Consider the following 18,604-nt stretch of genomic DNA (forward strand, 5'->3'; position numbering starts at 1 on the left):
CTCTTCATAGCATTTGTTGATTCGTCTCACATCTCCATAGGAGACCATTTCCACTCTGTACATTGAGTGTGGCACAAAAAAAATAGATGAGAGAAAACTTACAACAAGATAACACTTGCAAGGTTGTTGAACAAGGTATGGACATCCACCAATGCAAAATTTAATTAGCTAGACAAACCAAATAATGAGAAATGCCATAGAAGGAGAGGGGGATTCCATCTGTTAAGAAGCACGGAATCCCTCCCCCTTGCTGTCCAATCTTCTAGACATAAACAAAGAATGGTATGAAACTGTGGACATACATCAAAGCATAAAGGGTAGAGGAAATTCATCATAGGGTGTGCAAAGAGAAGAAATCTTTTGAATAGGTTATTGAAGTACATCAAAGCTTAAAGGATGGAGGAGTTTCATTCAATGAGATGCATATGGATGGATATGAAGAAGCAAGGTGTACATTGTTGTTGCAGGAATTGTGCTACAAATATCAAAGAAAGATGTGAGTCATGTGGAATAGGTGCAAGGTGTATCTCACCAACTTAAGTATACTTCAACAAGAAGAACAAATATTAGGCAGAGCCTAACTGCACATAGACCTGGGTAGTATTGATGGCAGTAGCCAAGATGAGATGAGATTGTAGGTACTTACAAATCTCATTCATTCTAGAAAAAGGGTGTCGCAATCCTACAAAATAGTTATCCAAAGATAGAAGCTAGTTTGCTTCCAAAATGAATGCTCCAACAAACAATGTTAAGTTATAATATATGGCGAGATGTAGTTCATGATGCTAAAACCAGGAAGGAGCACATGCCACAAATGCCATATCATTTGAGGTTGTGCACAACATGGTGTTCAAGATGAGGAAACTATGGAGAAATGGCATTTTGGGAAATGCAATAATTGCACAAAACAAATTCATTGAAGAAACTTTCAGAATTTTCAAAGAATTGTGGTCTCTTGAACTACGATAGTTGCTCAATATTCACAAACTGGGTTTGTTAAAAGGCCTTGGAAACTATCAAGGAAATGCAACTCGTAGGTGAGAAGCCAGATTCCACAATCTTTGCAAGCATATTCCTTGCTCCAGCCAAGAATAAAGCTTTGGAAAAGGTTACAAATGGTAATAAAATGAGTGGTGGAAGAATACAGTCAATTTCGTGTGACAGAACATAGTGACAACAATGTGAGATGGGTTACACTCAGGCAAGGCAGCAAAGAAAGAAGTTTAATTAGTGTGTGATGTTTTGTTGATTGGTCACCATGAGAAGAGTCCATTCCAATTCTGACAGCCTGATGGTATAAGTATATTCACATCATTATTACAAATAAGTACACTTGTCCCATAATTTTACTTCCCAGAGTAGAATTGAATTCTAAATTGATCTTTTGAATAGCTGAAATGAGATTTAAGAGAGTAGAATAATAAGATTGTGCTATTTAGAAAGGGATTATTTAGATTAACCCCTTAAGGTTTAATTATTTTACTTTGTGCTATTTAAGAGAGTAGCTTATAAACAAAAGTGGGTAGTAATGTATATGGCATAGTTACACCGCCCTGGCGGACGGGTGGGCAGCAAATCAGGAGGACAAGTTTCCAGGATGGGGGCAATGAGGGGGCTTAATTTAAGGATGGCGGGGGGACAGTGGTTGGGCACAGCGGAATCAGGTGGCACATTGTTTTTATTTAATATATCCTTATATTAGGAACTAGGAACAAAGTTTACTTGGTATGAGCTTGGCTTGCAGTAGCATGATAATACAAATGAAAATGACTTCTTAGTATCGAGCACATTTTAATTACATGAGTTGATAATTTTGGTGATCCACTTCAAATTTGGTAGTATAGGTTTTACATGGCTACATGATGACTATAGACTTCTTAAGTATAATACCACTAAAATTGGAACTATTGGATAAACCAAGGTAAGATTACTATAGCTATGTTGAATTGTTGCATGATTACATGAGAGAAAATTATCATTCCATTCAATGGTCTTGTTGAGATTAAGTTAAGAGACCAATTGTACTCTCTTAAAATGGAAGCACCCATCATTTAAGACCTTTTAGCTCCCGCCTTTTAGAGACTTTATGGACCATGGATGGATTTGTGCTCAATCAGCTCTTTCTCCTATTTGACACTGCATCTTGCATTTTCATCTACGCAATTTCTGAGACCTCAAAGTTAGCTCCTTTGAAACCAACCAACCCAAGTCAACCTATTCCCTGAGGACTTTAGGTCCTAGGGCCAATTTTTTCTTGGAGTTGCAAATTTGAAGATTGGGTGTCCCGATCGTCTTGCTTTGTTTTAGCACCAAAAAACTAATATAAAAGGAAGCCTACACACCTCATTTTCACAACAAAAAGACATCACTAGAGATCCAAGGGCATCCACTTGACATCTAAGCATTTTTAAGGCATTTTCAAGCTCTCAAGCAAGTAGATTTTTATTAAGCATTCAAGATTCAAGGATCCTTTGTGAGCATTTCCTCTTCAAGATCTAGCATTTAGTTGGCTATCAAGGGAAGAGATCTACATTGAGACCTTTATCATCTTCTTCATTGATGCAAATTTACATCCATGGCTCTATGATGTGGTTTAGAAAGATCCATTGCATTTGTGGAGATTTCCTACACCCTTCCTTGCAAATTCAACATTGACAACACACAAGCATTGCAAAATCCTTATTGACAAGGGTTTCTTCAATCAAGGAGAATAATTACTTTCATGTTTTACCTCTCAATTTCAAGGATGATTCCTCAATCTAGGGCTTGACCAAGGAAAGCCCTCATCAAACCAAGTTTTATTGCATACAAGAGCAGGATTCCTGAATTGTGGTTGCGGATCCAAAAGTTGCTCATCAAGACCTTCTTGAAAAAGTTGGGTCAACTTCATTACCATCCTAGGAACATGTTCATCTTCCCGTAAAGTGTTTGTACACTTAACCACCAAGTCAACCTGTACCAGGAGGTCTGAGAAAAATAGGGTTTTATGGGTTTTTGGTGTGATCCTAGATTCCCAATTGGAAATTTAGTCTCAAGTTCAAATCAGCAATTTTTGAAGCAAAAAGGCATATTTCCTTGCACATTTTGAGGTAAGAACTTAATCATTTATTTCACCTTTTAGCATAGACCTATTTCTGTATTTCGATTGGGTCCATTGCATAAATCAATTAATTCAACTTCACATTTACATTGCATATCTTCAATCAATTTACATTGCATGAAAGAGGACTTGTTTGCGTGCTTCCTTGATATAATTTGGGTTTAGTATTGCCATCCCCTCATCTATCTGGGTTTTGCTAATCTAACTTGGGCTATATTGGGAGTTATGTTTGGCTGCCACTCTTTCTCTTGTATTTAGGTTTTAATGCATGAAAAGTGTTTATTTAATGAATTTACACCACATCCATTATCTCATTAACATTAACCACCATAACATTTTTCACCAAAACATTTTGGTCAAACCGTCATCCTGTACCTCTTTCTTTCATCTTGGAGTTAGATCTTGCTCCCTTGATATCCATTTTTGCATTAGGTGTTTACCCTCTTTTGGTGAGCTTGACTTGTGCCCTTTTTCCTTTTGTAGTTAGATTGCTCTCCTCTTTGCATGTATTGTAGAGTTAGATTTAGCTATATTGTGTGGTTAGATATCTCTTTTTATGCTCCTTGTTACATTGATATTTGTGTGGTTAGATCTCATTAGAGTTCTCTTTTGTGATCTCCCCTTTCATGAGTTTTATTACATTAAGTGCAACCTATAGCATTCCCGTTAAAAGAAGTTGTAGACCCGTGGGCTATTTTGATCATGATTCCTCTATTCTTCCTAGGACCCATGATGATACCAACACTTTTCCTCAAGATCTGAACCCTATCAAGGAGAATAACTCCTCACTCTTGCATGATGAAGGTGAAGCCTCAAGAGTTCCTTCTTCCCAAGTTGATAAGCTCTCTCATGAGTTTGATAAGTTGGAAACTTGGTTTGTGCGAAAGAATCAAAATCTCAATAGTGTTGCCGCTATTGAGGCTATTAAGAAGCATGGTATATCTCACCTTAAACATTCATGCTAAGCCTTTGACGGAGTGTGCTCAAGAGTTAGGATAAAATCCTCCTTCCACAACTGCTTCCATCTCTATTCTTAGTATTCCCACTTATGTGCCACCTCATAACGACTTCTAATCTTCTGAGTATTGGTCTTCCTAACCCTTCACTTCCCACGAGTATTCCTCCTACTTTTATACCTTCTTCATTACCTTCATATAATGTCATTATAATGTCATTCCTTTCACAAATTCCAATCCTCTTCCCGCTCCTTCTAATCCTCCACCAACATCTTTACATATTCCTTCTGCTTCCTACAACAAATTTGCTAGTACATCCAATATGTCTATGCCTACTATTGCATCTTCTAATCCTACCATTAGTAGCTTGGTTCAAACTGTCACCGCTTTGCAACAACAAGTAGCTCATTTCACCCAATCTAAGTACAACATCCATCGTTCATGTTGTTATCCCGCAACATGTTGAGATACCTCATCCTGAGACTATAATGGTAAGGGTGACGATGTGATTCGTGTTAGAACTTTGCAAACTATATTTAGTGATTTTGCTCACGACTATAGGGTCATGGCTAAGTTGTTCACACATACTCTTAGGGACAAATTTTTGCAATGGTATTCCTCTTTACCTACTTATTCTATTGATTCCTTTCAAGCACTCACCAACGCTTTCATTCAACAATTTCAAAATAACATTGGTCCACAAATTTCTTTGACTAATTTGATGCATTGTAAACAAAATGATAAAGAAAAGGTTAGTGACTCTATTGGTCAATTCGAACATTTGTGTGCTCAAATATCTTATCCTATGCCTCATCATGATATTCAACATATTTTTATTTCTAATTTGCAAAAACACATTAGAAATACAATTCTCTTTACCGAGTATACTTCCTTCTCACATCTCTGGGCAGTGCTTCACCATTATTAGTTACAAGTGAGCCAACTTGAGAGCACTACTCCAATGACTCCTATTATTGTTAATAAATGTGACATCATCATTCATCAACACAAGTTTTCTAAGCCTAACAACTACATCAAAATCAACAAGTCAACAAATATAGTAGACGATAAACTGGCTACTACATCTAAAGGTACACTACTTTTTCCTATGTGTACCATCCTAATCATAATAAACAGTTTTATCTGAACCTTTGCATGTGGTGATGTTGAAGTTGATTAATGCTAACATTATTAAATAGTGTAACACCGATACTGAGGTCCATCAAGACTTCAGAACAAGTTTTCAGGACAGAGGGCAAAGGGCTTCAATTTTGGGACAATGGGGGGTTGGCAGAGGGGAGTCGGAGGGCAGGGGGTGTTGTATATTATACATGTAGAACTTAGAATGCTAGTTATGAAATGATGTTTCAGTATGACATACCAAGTTGATATACTTGAACACAAAAAAATTGCAGCACCAACCAAAACCATTGAACATTTAATATAGTACATATCCACTAGTAACATTCACAAATCAAAAATTGGAATAAAAATTCAAGTATTTGTCTTGGCAGCAGCGTGGTTGCTGAATGGAGGTGGGGGTACTTGGGTACGCAAGTACCTAGTGCGGGGACATCTTGACAAGTACTTTGAGGTTGGTGGGAGGGGGGTGGGTGATTTCTTGTGTTTCATTGTTATTAAACTTCCTCCTATCCATCCTATTGACACTAACAAACCAATGCCTAAGTCATTTGATCAACATGTTTTTTGTCAATACCATCATCAGTCTAGTCATGATACTCAAACGAGCTATGCTTTAAAGAATATTATTCAAGACCTTTATTATTATGATGCTATATCTATTGATGTTGAGGTTAATAGTACAAATAAATATGTAGCACCTCCTAATTTATACCAACCCTTTTAAAACCTTCTTCTCTTGTTACTAATATCAATTATGTTGACAAGGTAGAAGAAGCTAATAATGTGGTTAATAATGTTGAGAGTCCCACCCTTAACCATTAGTTTTACCTTTGCCTAAAACTAAGCTTGCTCTTATTATCACCTTTGATCAATCTAATCAGTTTAAAGCACCTAATGGTCCTCTCGATATTACTGCTAGGGTTGCTCATATCCCTTTCCATGGTATTTTGATTGATCCCTCTTCTTTTGTGAATGTTATCACTGAAGAGCGTCTTTCTAATAAACAATTGCATAAGGATACCTATGACACATATTATGTTTGGATTCAAACTTGTAATGGTTTTCTTTATCTCCCTCAAGGTTCTATCAATCTTCTTGTGACCCTTTCCGATAAGGTTGTGCTTACTACCTTTGTTGTCATTCCTAATTCCAATCAATTTCGAGCTTGTTTCATGGCTCTTTTCAATGCAAGTTGTAGCTTCTCCTATTCATAAATGCATTGAATTTCTCATAATGGGGAAGTTGTCACCATCAATCATTCTCTTTATAAACCCTCGCACCATTAAGATTGCATTGAGATAGATTTCCATTGTCCATCTCTTCCTCAAAAACCACCTGCTCTTCTTGATCATCTTTATCGATCCTATCAACAACATTAGATAAGATTTTTGAGCTTAGCCTTCCTAAGTTTATCCTCTTGTGGCTGTCTCGCTTATCCCACCCATTCATCCTCTGCCTAACACTCCTCAACCGGCAGTTGTTCCCTCTTTGGAACCTATTACAATTGATCCTAATCCTTCAAGCTTATCGGAAAACAATTTGCAATCAACATGCTCATAAGCATCACAAGAACCATCAAGCTAAGGCCAAGGCTCATGCTATTGCTACTCAAACTGCATCATCTCAACCTTCGCCTTCCTTCGATCAACTCATGCTTGAGCCTTTGGAGGAAGTTAATCATAGTAATAAAATGTAAATGGAAAAACATGACAATTGTGTTCGTATTTTAGATTCTATTAAACTTGATATAGAAGATACTCTTGATGATGATATTGATTTTAATGCACATGTTAATAATGATGAATATGAAAATACTAATATAAGATATGATTTTCCTAACATGCTTTCTAAACAGTTAACACTCACTAATAGTGTCGAGCACAGTGACTCCTACAAATGTCCTTGCTTAAAACTGGTTGTGGTTCCTACTATGATTGATGTTATTCCTCTTGCGAGTTGCCCACTTTTCCCTAATGATATAGACCAAGATAAGGGGTGCAGGCGGCATGCTTGAAGTGGACTTCTCTAGCATGGTAATCTTTCTATATTTGTGTTGTGTTTTCCCCGTGTTGTGCTCTTTGTTATATGTTTCGTCTAGATTGCTTTAGACGATTCTTGTTGCTCCATTGGTACAAGATGATAAAAATTTTGAACACCTCATACACATTCTTCTATTTGTATCTCTCTTCTTCTTTATGTTGTTACATGTTTGTTGTGAGGTTTTCAAACCATCCCCCCCAAAAATTTGGGGACCCCCTTTTCCAAGCAAGCCTTGGCAATTTTTGTGGATTTTGGGAATTTTTAGGTTGCCTTAGCAAGATTTGGAGTTGTCCAGAGGTTTTTTGGAATTGACAATTTTTACACCTTGGACACCTTCGGGCTAGGAGGGATTTGATTTGTTTTCACCTGGCGCTAGACTTGATTTTTCGGAACATGTAAATTTGTCCTTGGGCCTAGCAGGATTCATACAGCAACATTTTTTTCGATGATTAAAATGATATCTGGTAGGATAAAATTGCAAATTTTGCACTTAGACGGATATTTTTGAAAATTTGATATAATTCAATATAAGCTTGAGCATTTTTCAAAATAAATTTTAAATTTAGTTGTTTTGGAAAATCTTGATATTTTTCGGTGAAATGAAATTTTGATAGTGAAATTGGATTTAGAGTTTGAGTTTTGAGCATAGAAACGTGAATCGGAATCGGATCAGAATCGGCAAGGCCGAATCGAATCCTGAATCGGCAATGAATCGGCAATGAATCGGCGATGAATCGGCAAATTTGAAAAAACCCTTTAAATTTAAAGATTTTAACAATTTAAAACTTATTTCATGCACCCTTTATTGAATATAACTTAAGCACACTATAACATCATCAAATAGAAGTTAAAACTTAACATACATAAACATGAAACATAAAATCCATCACATACGTAACTATGTTATCTAAGATTCTAAAATGTAAATTGTAGGCTAGCTGAAGTAAATAGAAATCAAATGATCATAATGATTTAAATCATAGAATGTATGTAAGATGATCCATAAGACATCAAATCATAAATTTATGTAAGAATCTAAGATGAAGATCCATGAAAGTTTGAAACTTTGAAACATATGTCTATCAATGATTCAGTATCAATATCTATAAACAAAATATAAAAACAAGGCTCCAGCTCAAGCCTCAGGCTCATAGTCATCATCATCCTCAACATCATCCTCAAGCTCGGCTACAGCCTCAGCCTCAGCCTCTGAGTATCCAGTCTGCCTAGTAGCAAGGCGTCTAATGTAGGTCCTAGAGGACTGTCGAGCCATATCTCCCGCATATAAGATGGGCTCACGAATGTCGCTAGGGCCTGTGTCTGTGCGTGCACGTGTGCATCTACCAATGCCTGAAGAACGTGCTCTAGCTGCCTCAGCCTCTATATCCACCTGGTCAATCCACGCACGGTCTTCCTCAGTGAAGACTGGATCTACAACCTCTGTGAGCCACTCTGATTCTGGATCAATCTCCTCCAGAATGATCGGAGAGGAGTCAGTGCCCAAAATCTGTCTGATCCTAAGACGGAGGTTGTAATGAACGAAGACAAGATCATTCAACCTCTGCACTGTCAACCTGTTTCTCCTCTTCGAGTGGATGTGCTCGAACATGGACCAACTGCGCTCACATCCAGAAGCGCTGCTTGGCTGACTCAGAATACGAATGGCAATTTTTTGAAGTTTTGGGGTTGTGGCCCCAAACATTTGCCACCATCTATCTGAAATAAGGGAAAATAAAAATAATTAGTCTCATTTACAAATTACAAATTACAAGTTAACTCTAAAATTACATAATCAACTTTAAGTTTAGAATCTAGATTCATGAACATTGAATATATTATTTAATTTTTACCTGGCTGTATTGTTTCCCGAGCATCTATGGCTACCCTGCTAGAGAAAAGTGGCCCTTCTTTATTATTGAACTTATCAAGCTCAATAATTGCAGCACTGCTATCCTCATCAGTACTCAACCTCTGGATCACTGTATATAATCCGGTGAGAACCTCCTCATCCGCCTTGAAGTCAGGACGGAAACGAAATGCCGAATTCAAAAAGTAAGCTGCTGCATGGATGGGTTTGTGGAGCTGATTCTGCCATCTCCTATCAATGATGTCCCAAATAGGGGCATACTTCTCCTGCACTCCTGCATACTGAGCTCTAATGGCCTCCTTGGCCCTATCCATGCCCTCATATATGTAGCCCATAGAGGGCTTCTCCCCATCAGCAGTTCGTAGGAGAGATACAAGAGGCTCAGTGGCCTACATATAAAGTAAAACAAAAATTTGAGTCAAAACTTAAACATAGAATAATTCAATAATATAAGGTAAAACTAAATCATTAAACAATTAGCATAGTAAACTGTAAAATATTAAATGTTAAATTGCAATAAAATTACCTTAAGTATTTCTCTAGCAGGTTTCCAAAAACCATCATCATCAAATATGCAATCCACCACATCTATCCCTGCAGTGGTCGTAGCATAGGAAGATGAAATCCACTCCCGCCCAACAAACATGCTCCTCAAATCATCCCTTGATGTCAACAAGGACTGCAAGGTGATGAAATTCGAGGCAAACCTCGTGATCCCTGGACGAGCTAACTCTTTGTCTCCTGTGTACTTCCTCATTGTGCTAAGGACAAATGAATAATTATAAATAAACTTACATATGTTTTTTGCCCTTTCCACACATGACTTGACCCACTCAAGTTTGCCAATTTCCTCCAACATGAGGTCAAGGCAGTGTGCTGCACAAGGGGACCAAAATATGGTGGGGTGCCTCTCCATCAAAAGTTTGCCTACAACAATTTTAAGATAATTAGAAATTCAAATTTCAAACATGTTAGAACTTAGAACTTAGGAAACTTAGAAATTCTAAGTTAGAATTAGAAAAAATTCAAAATTCAAATAAATTTATTTTCAAAACTTAAAAAGTTAAAAGTTTACCTGCAGCAACATAACTTGCTGCATTATCCGTCACCACTTGCACCACATGTTGTTCCCCCACCTCTGCTATAACTTCCTCAATAACCTCACATAAGTATGTGGCGTTTTTTACATGAGCAGAAGCATCAATGGATTTGAGGAACATGGTATATCCTACAAGTAACAAAACAACGAATTATAATTACTATTAGCAATCAACAAATCAAAATTTGAAATAGTCAATCACGATTCAAAATTATGTATGTAGGAAAGTAGAATGATCAATCACCTCCACAGGATACAAGAAAATTGAGGAGTGTTCTTCCCCTCCTATCTGTCCAACCATCAGTCATGATGGTGCAACCCTTTTCGATCCACTCCTTTCGGTTGTCCTCAAGCTCATGCCTCATATCCTCAACCATTTCCTCCAGGAGGTATCCACTTAACTCAGCCTCAGTTGGGGCTTTAAACCCCGGACCACAAATGGCAACTGCATCTATCATGTTCTGCCAATAAGGAGTCCTGTCACAAATAGATAATGATATTGATTAGAAATTTAGATGTCAAAAACTAAAATCATAAACCAAGTAGATATAATTAAAGTTTTACTTTTACTTTTAACTTTAACTTTGAAGATAACAAAGAAAAAAGAATCAATTACCTGGCTGCAATAAATGGAATGTTGCAAAGTACCAGAATTTGCAAATCTCTTTTCTGGCAGCATCATGAATCTCCTTGTTCAAACCCATGCCCTCAAGCGTGGGTTGGGAGCCAGGAGTAGTGCGGGGCACAAAGTAACTATCCATTCTTCTTTTCCGCACTCTAGGCCGCAATAGGTTGGTGTTGGACTCTGTCTCAGTATGAGACCGACTACCACTAACACTCACATGAGCACTAGCACTAGGATGAAAAGGAGGCCTAGAAGAACCCTCCCCAACACAACCTACGGATGCGGAAGCTGATGCAGATGCACTTGCAGATGTAGATGCGGTTGCGGATGTGGGAGCACGGGAGCCAATACCTCTTAACCCTTCAAGTTGCATTTTCTTAGTCAACTTGTCTTGTTCAATTTTTTCTAATGCCACTAAACAAGAGCGTTTTGCCTCAGCGGTTTGTTGAGTGCAAACTGTGACATCATGGCCAGGTATGCCAACAATGTGGTATTTCAATCTATAGATACCTCCCGAATTTATTTTTTCTTTGCAAAATATACATTTTGTTTGATATTTGGTTCTCCCAAGAAACTCTTCATTATATTTCCAGCATTCATCTTTTTTACCCATTGTGGAAATTGGAAAATGAAAGCAAAGGGCTGCTGCAATAAAAAAAATTCATGTAAAAAATCAAAGTTTGCAACTAATAAACAAAAACTACAAAACAACAAACCCTAGTTTGCAATTTAGTAAAACTAAAAATAAAAAACATTCAAGATTTGCAAATGAAGTTTGAACACTAAAAAAATTTAACAAAAAATGCATACTACACTAACATGCAAAAAAAAAACCAACACTTACCTCTTGCAAATGAGTTGAGGAGTGTTGATATTGACTCCTTAATGCTCCCAGTGCAATTTATGGCCTCCCCAAATGGACTTCTGATCTCTTTGGTGCTCTTCCTTCTTGCCGGTTGGAAACCTATGGATTCTCTTTTCTCTTCTTCTCTCTCACTCTTCCTCTCTTCTACTCATACTAAGCAAATAGAAGGCTCTTTAGGGTTATAACAAAGAGGAAAGTCAACTTAGAAAGCAAATAAAACATGTGTTTTTTTAAAAAAATTGAACTTTCTATCCTTGCTGCCGCGGCTGATTTCTGGAGATTCACGATGGCGATTTTGGCGATTTTTGCCATGAATCGCCGATTCAGGCAATTCAGGCGATTCACACGAAAAAATCGCCACCAGCGATTTTCGATTCCAAAAAAATCGGGAGCCATGAATCTTATCGCGATTTCGGCGATTTCGGCGATTTCATGGCGATTTTTGGAACTATGGTTTTGAGTGCTAGGAAAAGGATTTATTTGTGTAAAAAATTGAAATTGTATTGCAAAATTGAAATTGGATTAAATTGCAAAATTTCATTAATTTGGTTGAAATTTTGCTTAGAGGATTTTAGAAATGTTAAAGGAAATTGGTAATTTGGAGTTGAAAATTGATTTTGGCCTGCTAGATTCGATTTTAATGATAATTTAATAGCCAAAATGTTGTTAAATGAATATTTTGACATCTCCTAGGCTTATCTTGTTTCTATTTTACAATTTTTAGATCAAACTAGCAATTAAATGGGCCAATTTCACTATGGGGCTCAGTTATTTTCATGTTCATCTAAATCTGGGCCATCTTTGGGGGTTTTAACTTAAATTTTGTTTCCCTCCAAGCATGTTAGCCCACTCTAGAGATCAACTAGAGGATATAAGAAGGGGCTTCCCCTCTCTTATTTCCTCATCCATTTCATCTCCTCTTCCTTGGTTGTGCGAATTTCTCCTCCAGCTAGGCAAATTCTTCCTTAACAACGACTTTTGGGAATCTGATTTTGCATGTTGGCAGCAATTTCTTCTTCCTTGGATGGGTGATTTCTGCCCTATGGTGAATTTGAAGGAGCGGATCTGATTTTTGCGAGTTAGGCGATTTAAGGTCTGATTTTTTGCATTTGTGGGCAAGTTTGGGAAGTCAAAATTCTGAAAAGGGCAGATTTTTTGCAAGCAATTCATTTGTTAGGGCATCACATTTTTTGGAGGATTGAAATTTTTGAGATTAGATCTGAATTTAAAGGGGCCCGATTATTGGTAGAAGGCAGATTTATGGTGAGATTCTCATTCATTTTTAGAGTTGAAGATTGGTTTTAAAGGCGGATTTTATTCCTTGTTCTTGCTTGGTTTGTTTCCCTTATATTCTTCTTGCACTTTTCATCCACCACTTCATCATTTCCATTAATAGGCTGAAGTTGGGAGATATAAGTGTGGATTTCATGATAGGACACTTGGAGAGGCAGAAATAAGCTAGACCACCCTAGGATTGAAGTTGGGAGACATAAGTGCAGTCCATCCTAAGGTAACGAAGAGGCAGAAATAAGTGGTAGTCTCACCCCTAGGATTGAAGTTTGGAGATTGATAAGTGTAGAGATAGGATTTGGAGAGGCAAAAATAAACCAGATTCTATCGATAGAAAGAAGGTTGGAGATTGATAAGTGTAGCCGATATCATTTAAAACGAAGAGGCAAAAATAAGTGTTTAGGATGGTAGATGTTAGTGCAAGCAAAAATCCAAAGGGAACGAATACCAAAAGAGACAAGGAAGACATGATGCCTAAGACCACCTTCTTCTCGAAAGTGAGGCGAATAAGTGATACCAATATTGGCACAGTGAACGTGGTACAGCTGAAGGATAGATTGAAGGAAGGACAATCCCCCATGGTGAAGAAGATCTACAAGAGCATAATTGTACACACGACATCTTTCTCTCCTACCTTGTCTTGTCCAAATTTGGTAATGGAGTGTCCATCCCGATTTGATATTGTTACCAAGTCCATCATTTTTTATGAAGGGAAGAGAGAGTTGGCTAACATCAACGGACAAGTGGTCGAAGAAGTATCAATATTCCCCAGTATAAAGTCATGACAGTGGTAACGATGGATCAAGCGACCAAATTATTTCAGGATAATCAGAGGCTTGCTTCATTCATCTAAAGCAGAATTAGTTACATGAGGGCAAGAAGGGAGTTACCAAGTCGGATTTCAAATCAAAATATGGCGATCTTATTGTGCTTCTCAACCGGATCATGGGTGTCGCTCAAGGTATGCAATTCGAAAACTGGATGTACTATTTTATTGATGAGATTGAAAATGGAAAGAGAAATTATGATTGGGCTAGAATTATAAGTGAAAATTTAGAGTTGCAACTAAGGATGGTGCAAAACCAAAAGCAATTCTACATGGGATCCTATCTTTTCTATCTAATTGCGAGACTGTATGAAAATCCTAGACTTAAGGCCTTAGGAGTGACTGGCAATGAGTCGGGGCACTATTTGGTGCATGAGTGCTATCCACAACTTCATTTGCACAACACCAAAGATTATAAGATGTTTTATGATGCCTTTGCCATGACGATGGTAAGAATATTACAAGAGACACCTACTAGGAGGCTCTCATTGGAAGTAGAAGCAAAGGTTAATAAGTATGGGAGTTGGGTCAACCAATTTCCACAATTCACATATATCGAAGTAGTAGGAAGTACAGTTTGTCGCAAGAGACTTCCAAGGTACCCACCCGATAGGATAATTTTGATGGAGTTGGCTAGGCAACTTGGAGCATTATGAGAAAATGATGAAACTTAAAGGTGAGACAGGGATTACCTTCTCATTTGGAATAGGCAATGATACTTGCCCCAACCCTGTCGCCTTTGCAGCTGTGGAGGAGGAGTTAGAATGGTATCATCTAGGGTGGTATAGAGCAAGACAAGGATTTGATCCTAATAATATTATCAAGGCATCTCACAAAAACACATTCAAACATATTCCTACTATAGAAGATTTTTGGGCCAATGCACAAGATGACTTTCATGTGAGGAAGCTAGCTTTCTCGAGATTGTTAGTGAGCATGATAAGGGCAATCAGATAGAGAGGCCTTGATATTCCCGATCAGCTGGAAGATGATGAAAATGTGCTAAGAGAAGATTATGATACAGTGGATGGAAGAGAGTTGGGTCCAATGGATTGGGATGGTCATCAGAATCCTTCCTTAGAGGCAGTTACAAGGACAGTTGATCTACAAACTGAGTCATGGTATAATGAGAGGTTAAGGCAGTTACAAAGTCGGAAGGTGCGCCTTACTTATGAGAAGATGAAACCAGAGAATGAAGGTCCAGTGGAGTCAATTGAACAGAAAGGTGTAGGCAGTAGCCAGCAACAAAAAGTATTCAAGAGCAAGAAGAGAAATTTGGAGGTTGAGAAAAATAAAGAACATCAAGAGCCTCCAGCAAAGACACAGAATGCAACACCATCAAGGAGAGCATAATTGAGGCTAGGAGCCAAGAGGTTAATACAAGTGGACAAGGGGTCGCAGTAGAGGTGAGCTCTGATTTGGAATCAAGTGGTTACAATGACAGTATCAAATACTATCCTATCTTGGAGAACCAACATGGAGATGGTATGATAGTCACTAGTGAAGAAGAGGATAGGCCAATTGATATTGAGGAAGTAAGCCAAGCATCTGAGGCCGTTGGCGATGCTTTGCCAGTCGAACTGAATCCAGATTTGGGGAGATGTATTGCACCACTACGGTTAAGACAAGTGCTTATGCCAAGAGGCGTAGTGGTGACTGTCCGAACAGTTGAAGATATTCAAGGGTTAGTGGAAAACGAAGATGGTGAGAAACAGAGACAAGTTGCAAAAACGGTGGCAAAGGTAATCAGAAGCGATGATGAGGGTCACCGAAAAATTCAGATTGCTATACCAAAGGTTAGCAAGGTAGTGGATGAGATTTTAGCCCAAGAGAATGAGATGGTAGAGCATAACTTGGGAAGAATCACAGATGACATGGAATGTGAGGAGATCCAAGAAGGCATGGTTTCAATTAGAGAAAGGTTGAGGAAGGCAAATGAGAGGATTGTAAAGTTGGAGGCCAAAAACAAGTATTGGAGAGATTGCCAACCTATCCAACAGTTACATCAGGCAACCCTTCCGCAAGACAGCGGGAACAACATCAAAGAGTTATCGGCTCAGCTATACGAAATCAAAGATTGGATCAATGATATAATTCAAGATGGGCAAAATTTCTTCCCTTCATCTTGACATTCAGGTCATTTGTGGCTATTAGAGACAAATTCAAAACATTTGAAAGGGAGTGGAAGGATTTCCTTCTAGTCAAGGACTTAGCCATTCCCAGGCTATAGGCATTTATTGGTCTACTAGAGAGATATTTGGAAAGAACCAAGTTGGTGAATGGAGGAATGAGTATGGTGGAGTCTTGGTATGTTGCCATGACCATCAGATTGAGGATACTTAAAGAGATACGGAATGAGATTGCACAGCATAGCCCAGGCGTTGACACTTCCATTTCAACCATGTTGGGCGATGTAGCGGTTGCACTTGATTTTGAAGATATCAAAGAGGAGAGCATCAATGAGGCAGAGCTTGGATCGAGATTGGATGAGTGGGGAAGTTTGCCATCAAGAAGAAGCATTTGGGCACCCTTACCTCTCTCGATGCCTTTATCGAATATGCAAAAGAATATAAGAAGGATCATCAGAAGACACTGCAAGCAGCGAGCAACATGATGAATTCAGTTGAACTCAAGGTGAAGCACACGCCTTGCCCTCCCATGAAGAAAATTAACAACAAGCTAGCCAAGTTCATTGCCTTGGCTAACAAGATGAAAGAAAAGGGTAGGAATTATATTAGAGGATCATTTGATGTAAGCCCAAGTGGCAAATTCTCTTTCTTGGGTAGGATAGGTATCTGATTCTGATTGGCTACCATTTTGGTGCCTTCTCATTGGTTGCCACTTTTCCCTTTTTTCATTGGTCCATTGATGAGGTGGCGTCTTCTCATTGGCTAATGGGGTAGCAACCCTAATTAGGGTTTCTGAGATTTGATCTAGATTGTTGATTTTGCCTCTTAATCTCTACCATTGGTTGTAATTTTGGACCCTATATAAGGCCATTTGCTCTCATTTGTAAAGGGTTGAAGAAAATCGTTGCTTAAGATAATACCAAAATTGCTTCTTTATCATTGTTATGACTTGCATGGTGATTAAGAACAATTGGTGTTATTGCATGGTTTCTACTTCCAATAGTTTGAGTTAAATTCCATTGATGTTGTTAAAGTAGATTTTATTTCAAGAAAGTTGTTAAGCAAGAGTAAGAATAGATGGATAGTTGTATGGTGATATTAGTGGATGTTTGATAGGGATCCATAAACTACGCCACTAGCATCCTAGCGGTTTGTTGAGAAGCCTTGTGTGGTAATCTAGTCTTTTTTTCCCTTGAATCATTGCATCTATGGAGGTAGAGCCACTGGTAAGCTTTCATTAGATATGATCCCCGTCCATTTGCTCATCTTTCCATTCATAGCAGTAGAGGTAAAGCAGCAAGCAGTGTAGTAATTGGAATTCATTTTAGAAGAAAGTTAGAAAATCATAGTGTTATTGGTGGACATTACCTCCATCATCACCATCGACATCATCTGGCACTCATATACATTGCAAAGCTAGATTTGTCACCATGACAGCAAAAGTCAAACATTCTTGAATGAATAATGTAAGTCCACCTACATGATTAACCAACAAATCACATTAATATAACTGAGTTACTATCTACAGGTGTAAGGAACCTTAGAGTTTTTCTCATGTTCTTCATGAGTATTTACTTTCCAAGAGAGGGTTGAGTGTTTGATATTTCGTATCAAATATTCAATTCCTATATGTTATGTAGTGGTACAAAACTGACATCAACAATGTTGTGTGTGTTATCGTTCATGTATGTGCCTTTGTGTAGTCTGCTTAGATGCTTGTGACATGGTAGCACTGATTCTTTTCTAGACTTTTTGTTGCCGGCCCAAAAAGACTCTTCATATCTATTACATGTTTTTCCTCCATTGTGTTGTAGGTCTACTTACTTTGGGGAATGATGAAATTTCGTACTTGATATAATATTACATATGATCATATTGCCCAAAGTTAGTAGATCCCTTGTGTTCTCTTTTTGTAATGTCCTTATTTCCCTTTAAGTGTTATCTCTTGGGGTCATTTCATAGTGGAAATGTTTCTCATGGATGCATGTACACTTCTATTAAAGTTATAGCTCCTGTTAAGGCATTTGTAATCTTTTTAATATGGCAACATACACTCTGCTCAGTTGTGCATATACACACTTTGACAGTTCGGATTCCTCTATTAAACAATTAACAGTTCATGGGGGCTCGATACTTGTTCTTTTTGGAACTCTCTTTGGACTACTAACAGTCTGAGAGGCTCGATCCTTGCTTTTGTTCCCTCCTTGAATTACAAACAGTCCAAGAGGCCTAATCGTTGTTTGATCCTTCTTTGGACTACTGACAATATCGAAAGCCTCATCTTGTTTATGATCCCTCAAGGACACACATGTCCTTATGCCTAAGTCATTTTAGATTCTTCTTTTGGGACATGGAGATCTCTTGAGAATAAATCTTTCTGATGAATTGACTAGCATGCCACACACACTTGCTAGACAATTCAACATTGTCTTTTGTTGTAGCGCACCTTTCTTTTTGTGTAGTTCACAATAAGAAACGCAAACCAAATTGAGCGAGTTGACTACACTTTTTCTCTTGTCAGTGACAACTCTCTTGTTGTGATTTTGGATATGATGAGGACTCAAGTCTCTTGGGAGCTTAACGGTATCTTCGTCTACTTAGTCATGATGAGATCAGCTTTTATTTTCGATCTACTTTATTGCGAGTTTTAGGCAACTCGTATTC

At 38.0% G+C, this 18,604-nt stretch overlaps 2 protein-coding genes across 6 annotated transcripts in view; both read right to left on the minus strand.

The window, feature by feature from the left end:
* PEX1 (peroxisome 1) overlaps positions 1-18,604 on the minus strand; it is a 154,687-nt gene that overhangs the window by 32,354 nt on the left and 103,729 nt on the right. The gene's annotated exons all lie outside the window — the stretch shown is intronic.
* Positions 8,184-11,440, minus strand: LOC149561930 (uncharacterized). Its single transcript, XM_089825445.1, has 6 exons — positions 10,822-11,440; positions 10,450-10,682; positions 10,182-10,334; positions 9,633-10,033; positions 9,090-9,495; positions 8,184-8,955 (listed from the first exon to the last, which is right to left on the minus strand). The coding sequence occupies exons 2-6, from the start codon at positions 10,661-10,663 to the stop codon at positions 8,375-8,377; spliced, it is 1,755 nt and encodes a 584-aa protein (XP_089681571.1). The 5' UTR covers positions 10,664-10,682; positions 10,822-11,440; the 3' UTR covers positions 8,184-8,374.

The sequence above is a fragment of the Cupressus sempervirens genome, chromosome 4 (genome assembly GCF_028749045.1).
Source record: "Cupressus sempervirens isolate cs-2001-9-10 chromosome 4, ASM2874904v1, whole genome shotgun sequence".
In the NCBI taxonomy this organism is placed as follows: Eukaryota; Viridiplantae; Streptophyta; class Pinopsida; order Cupressales; family Cupressaceae; genus Cupressus; species Cupressus sempervirens.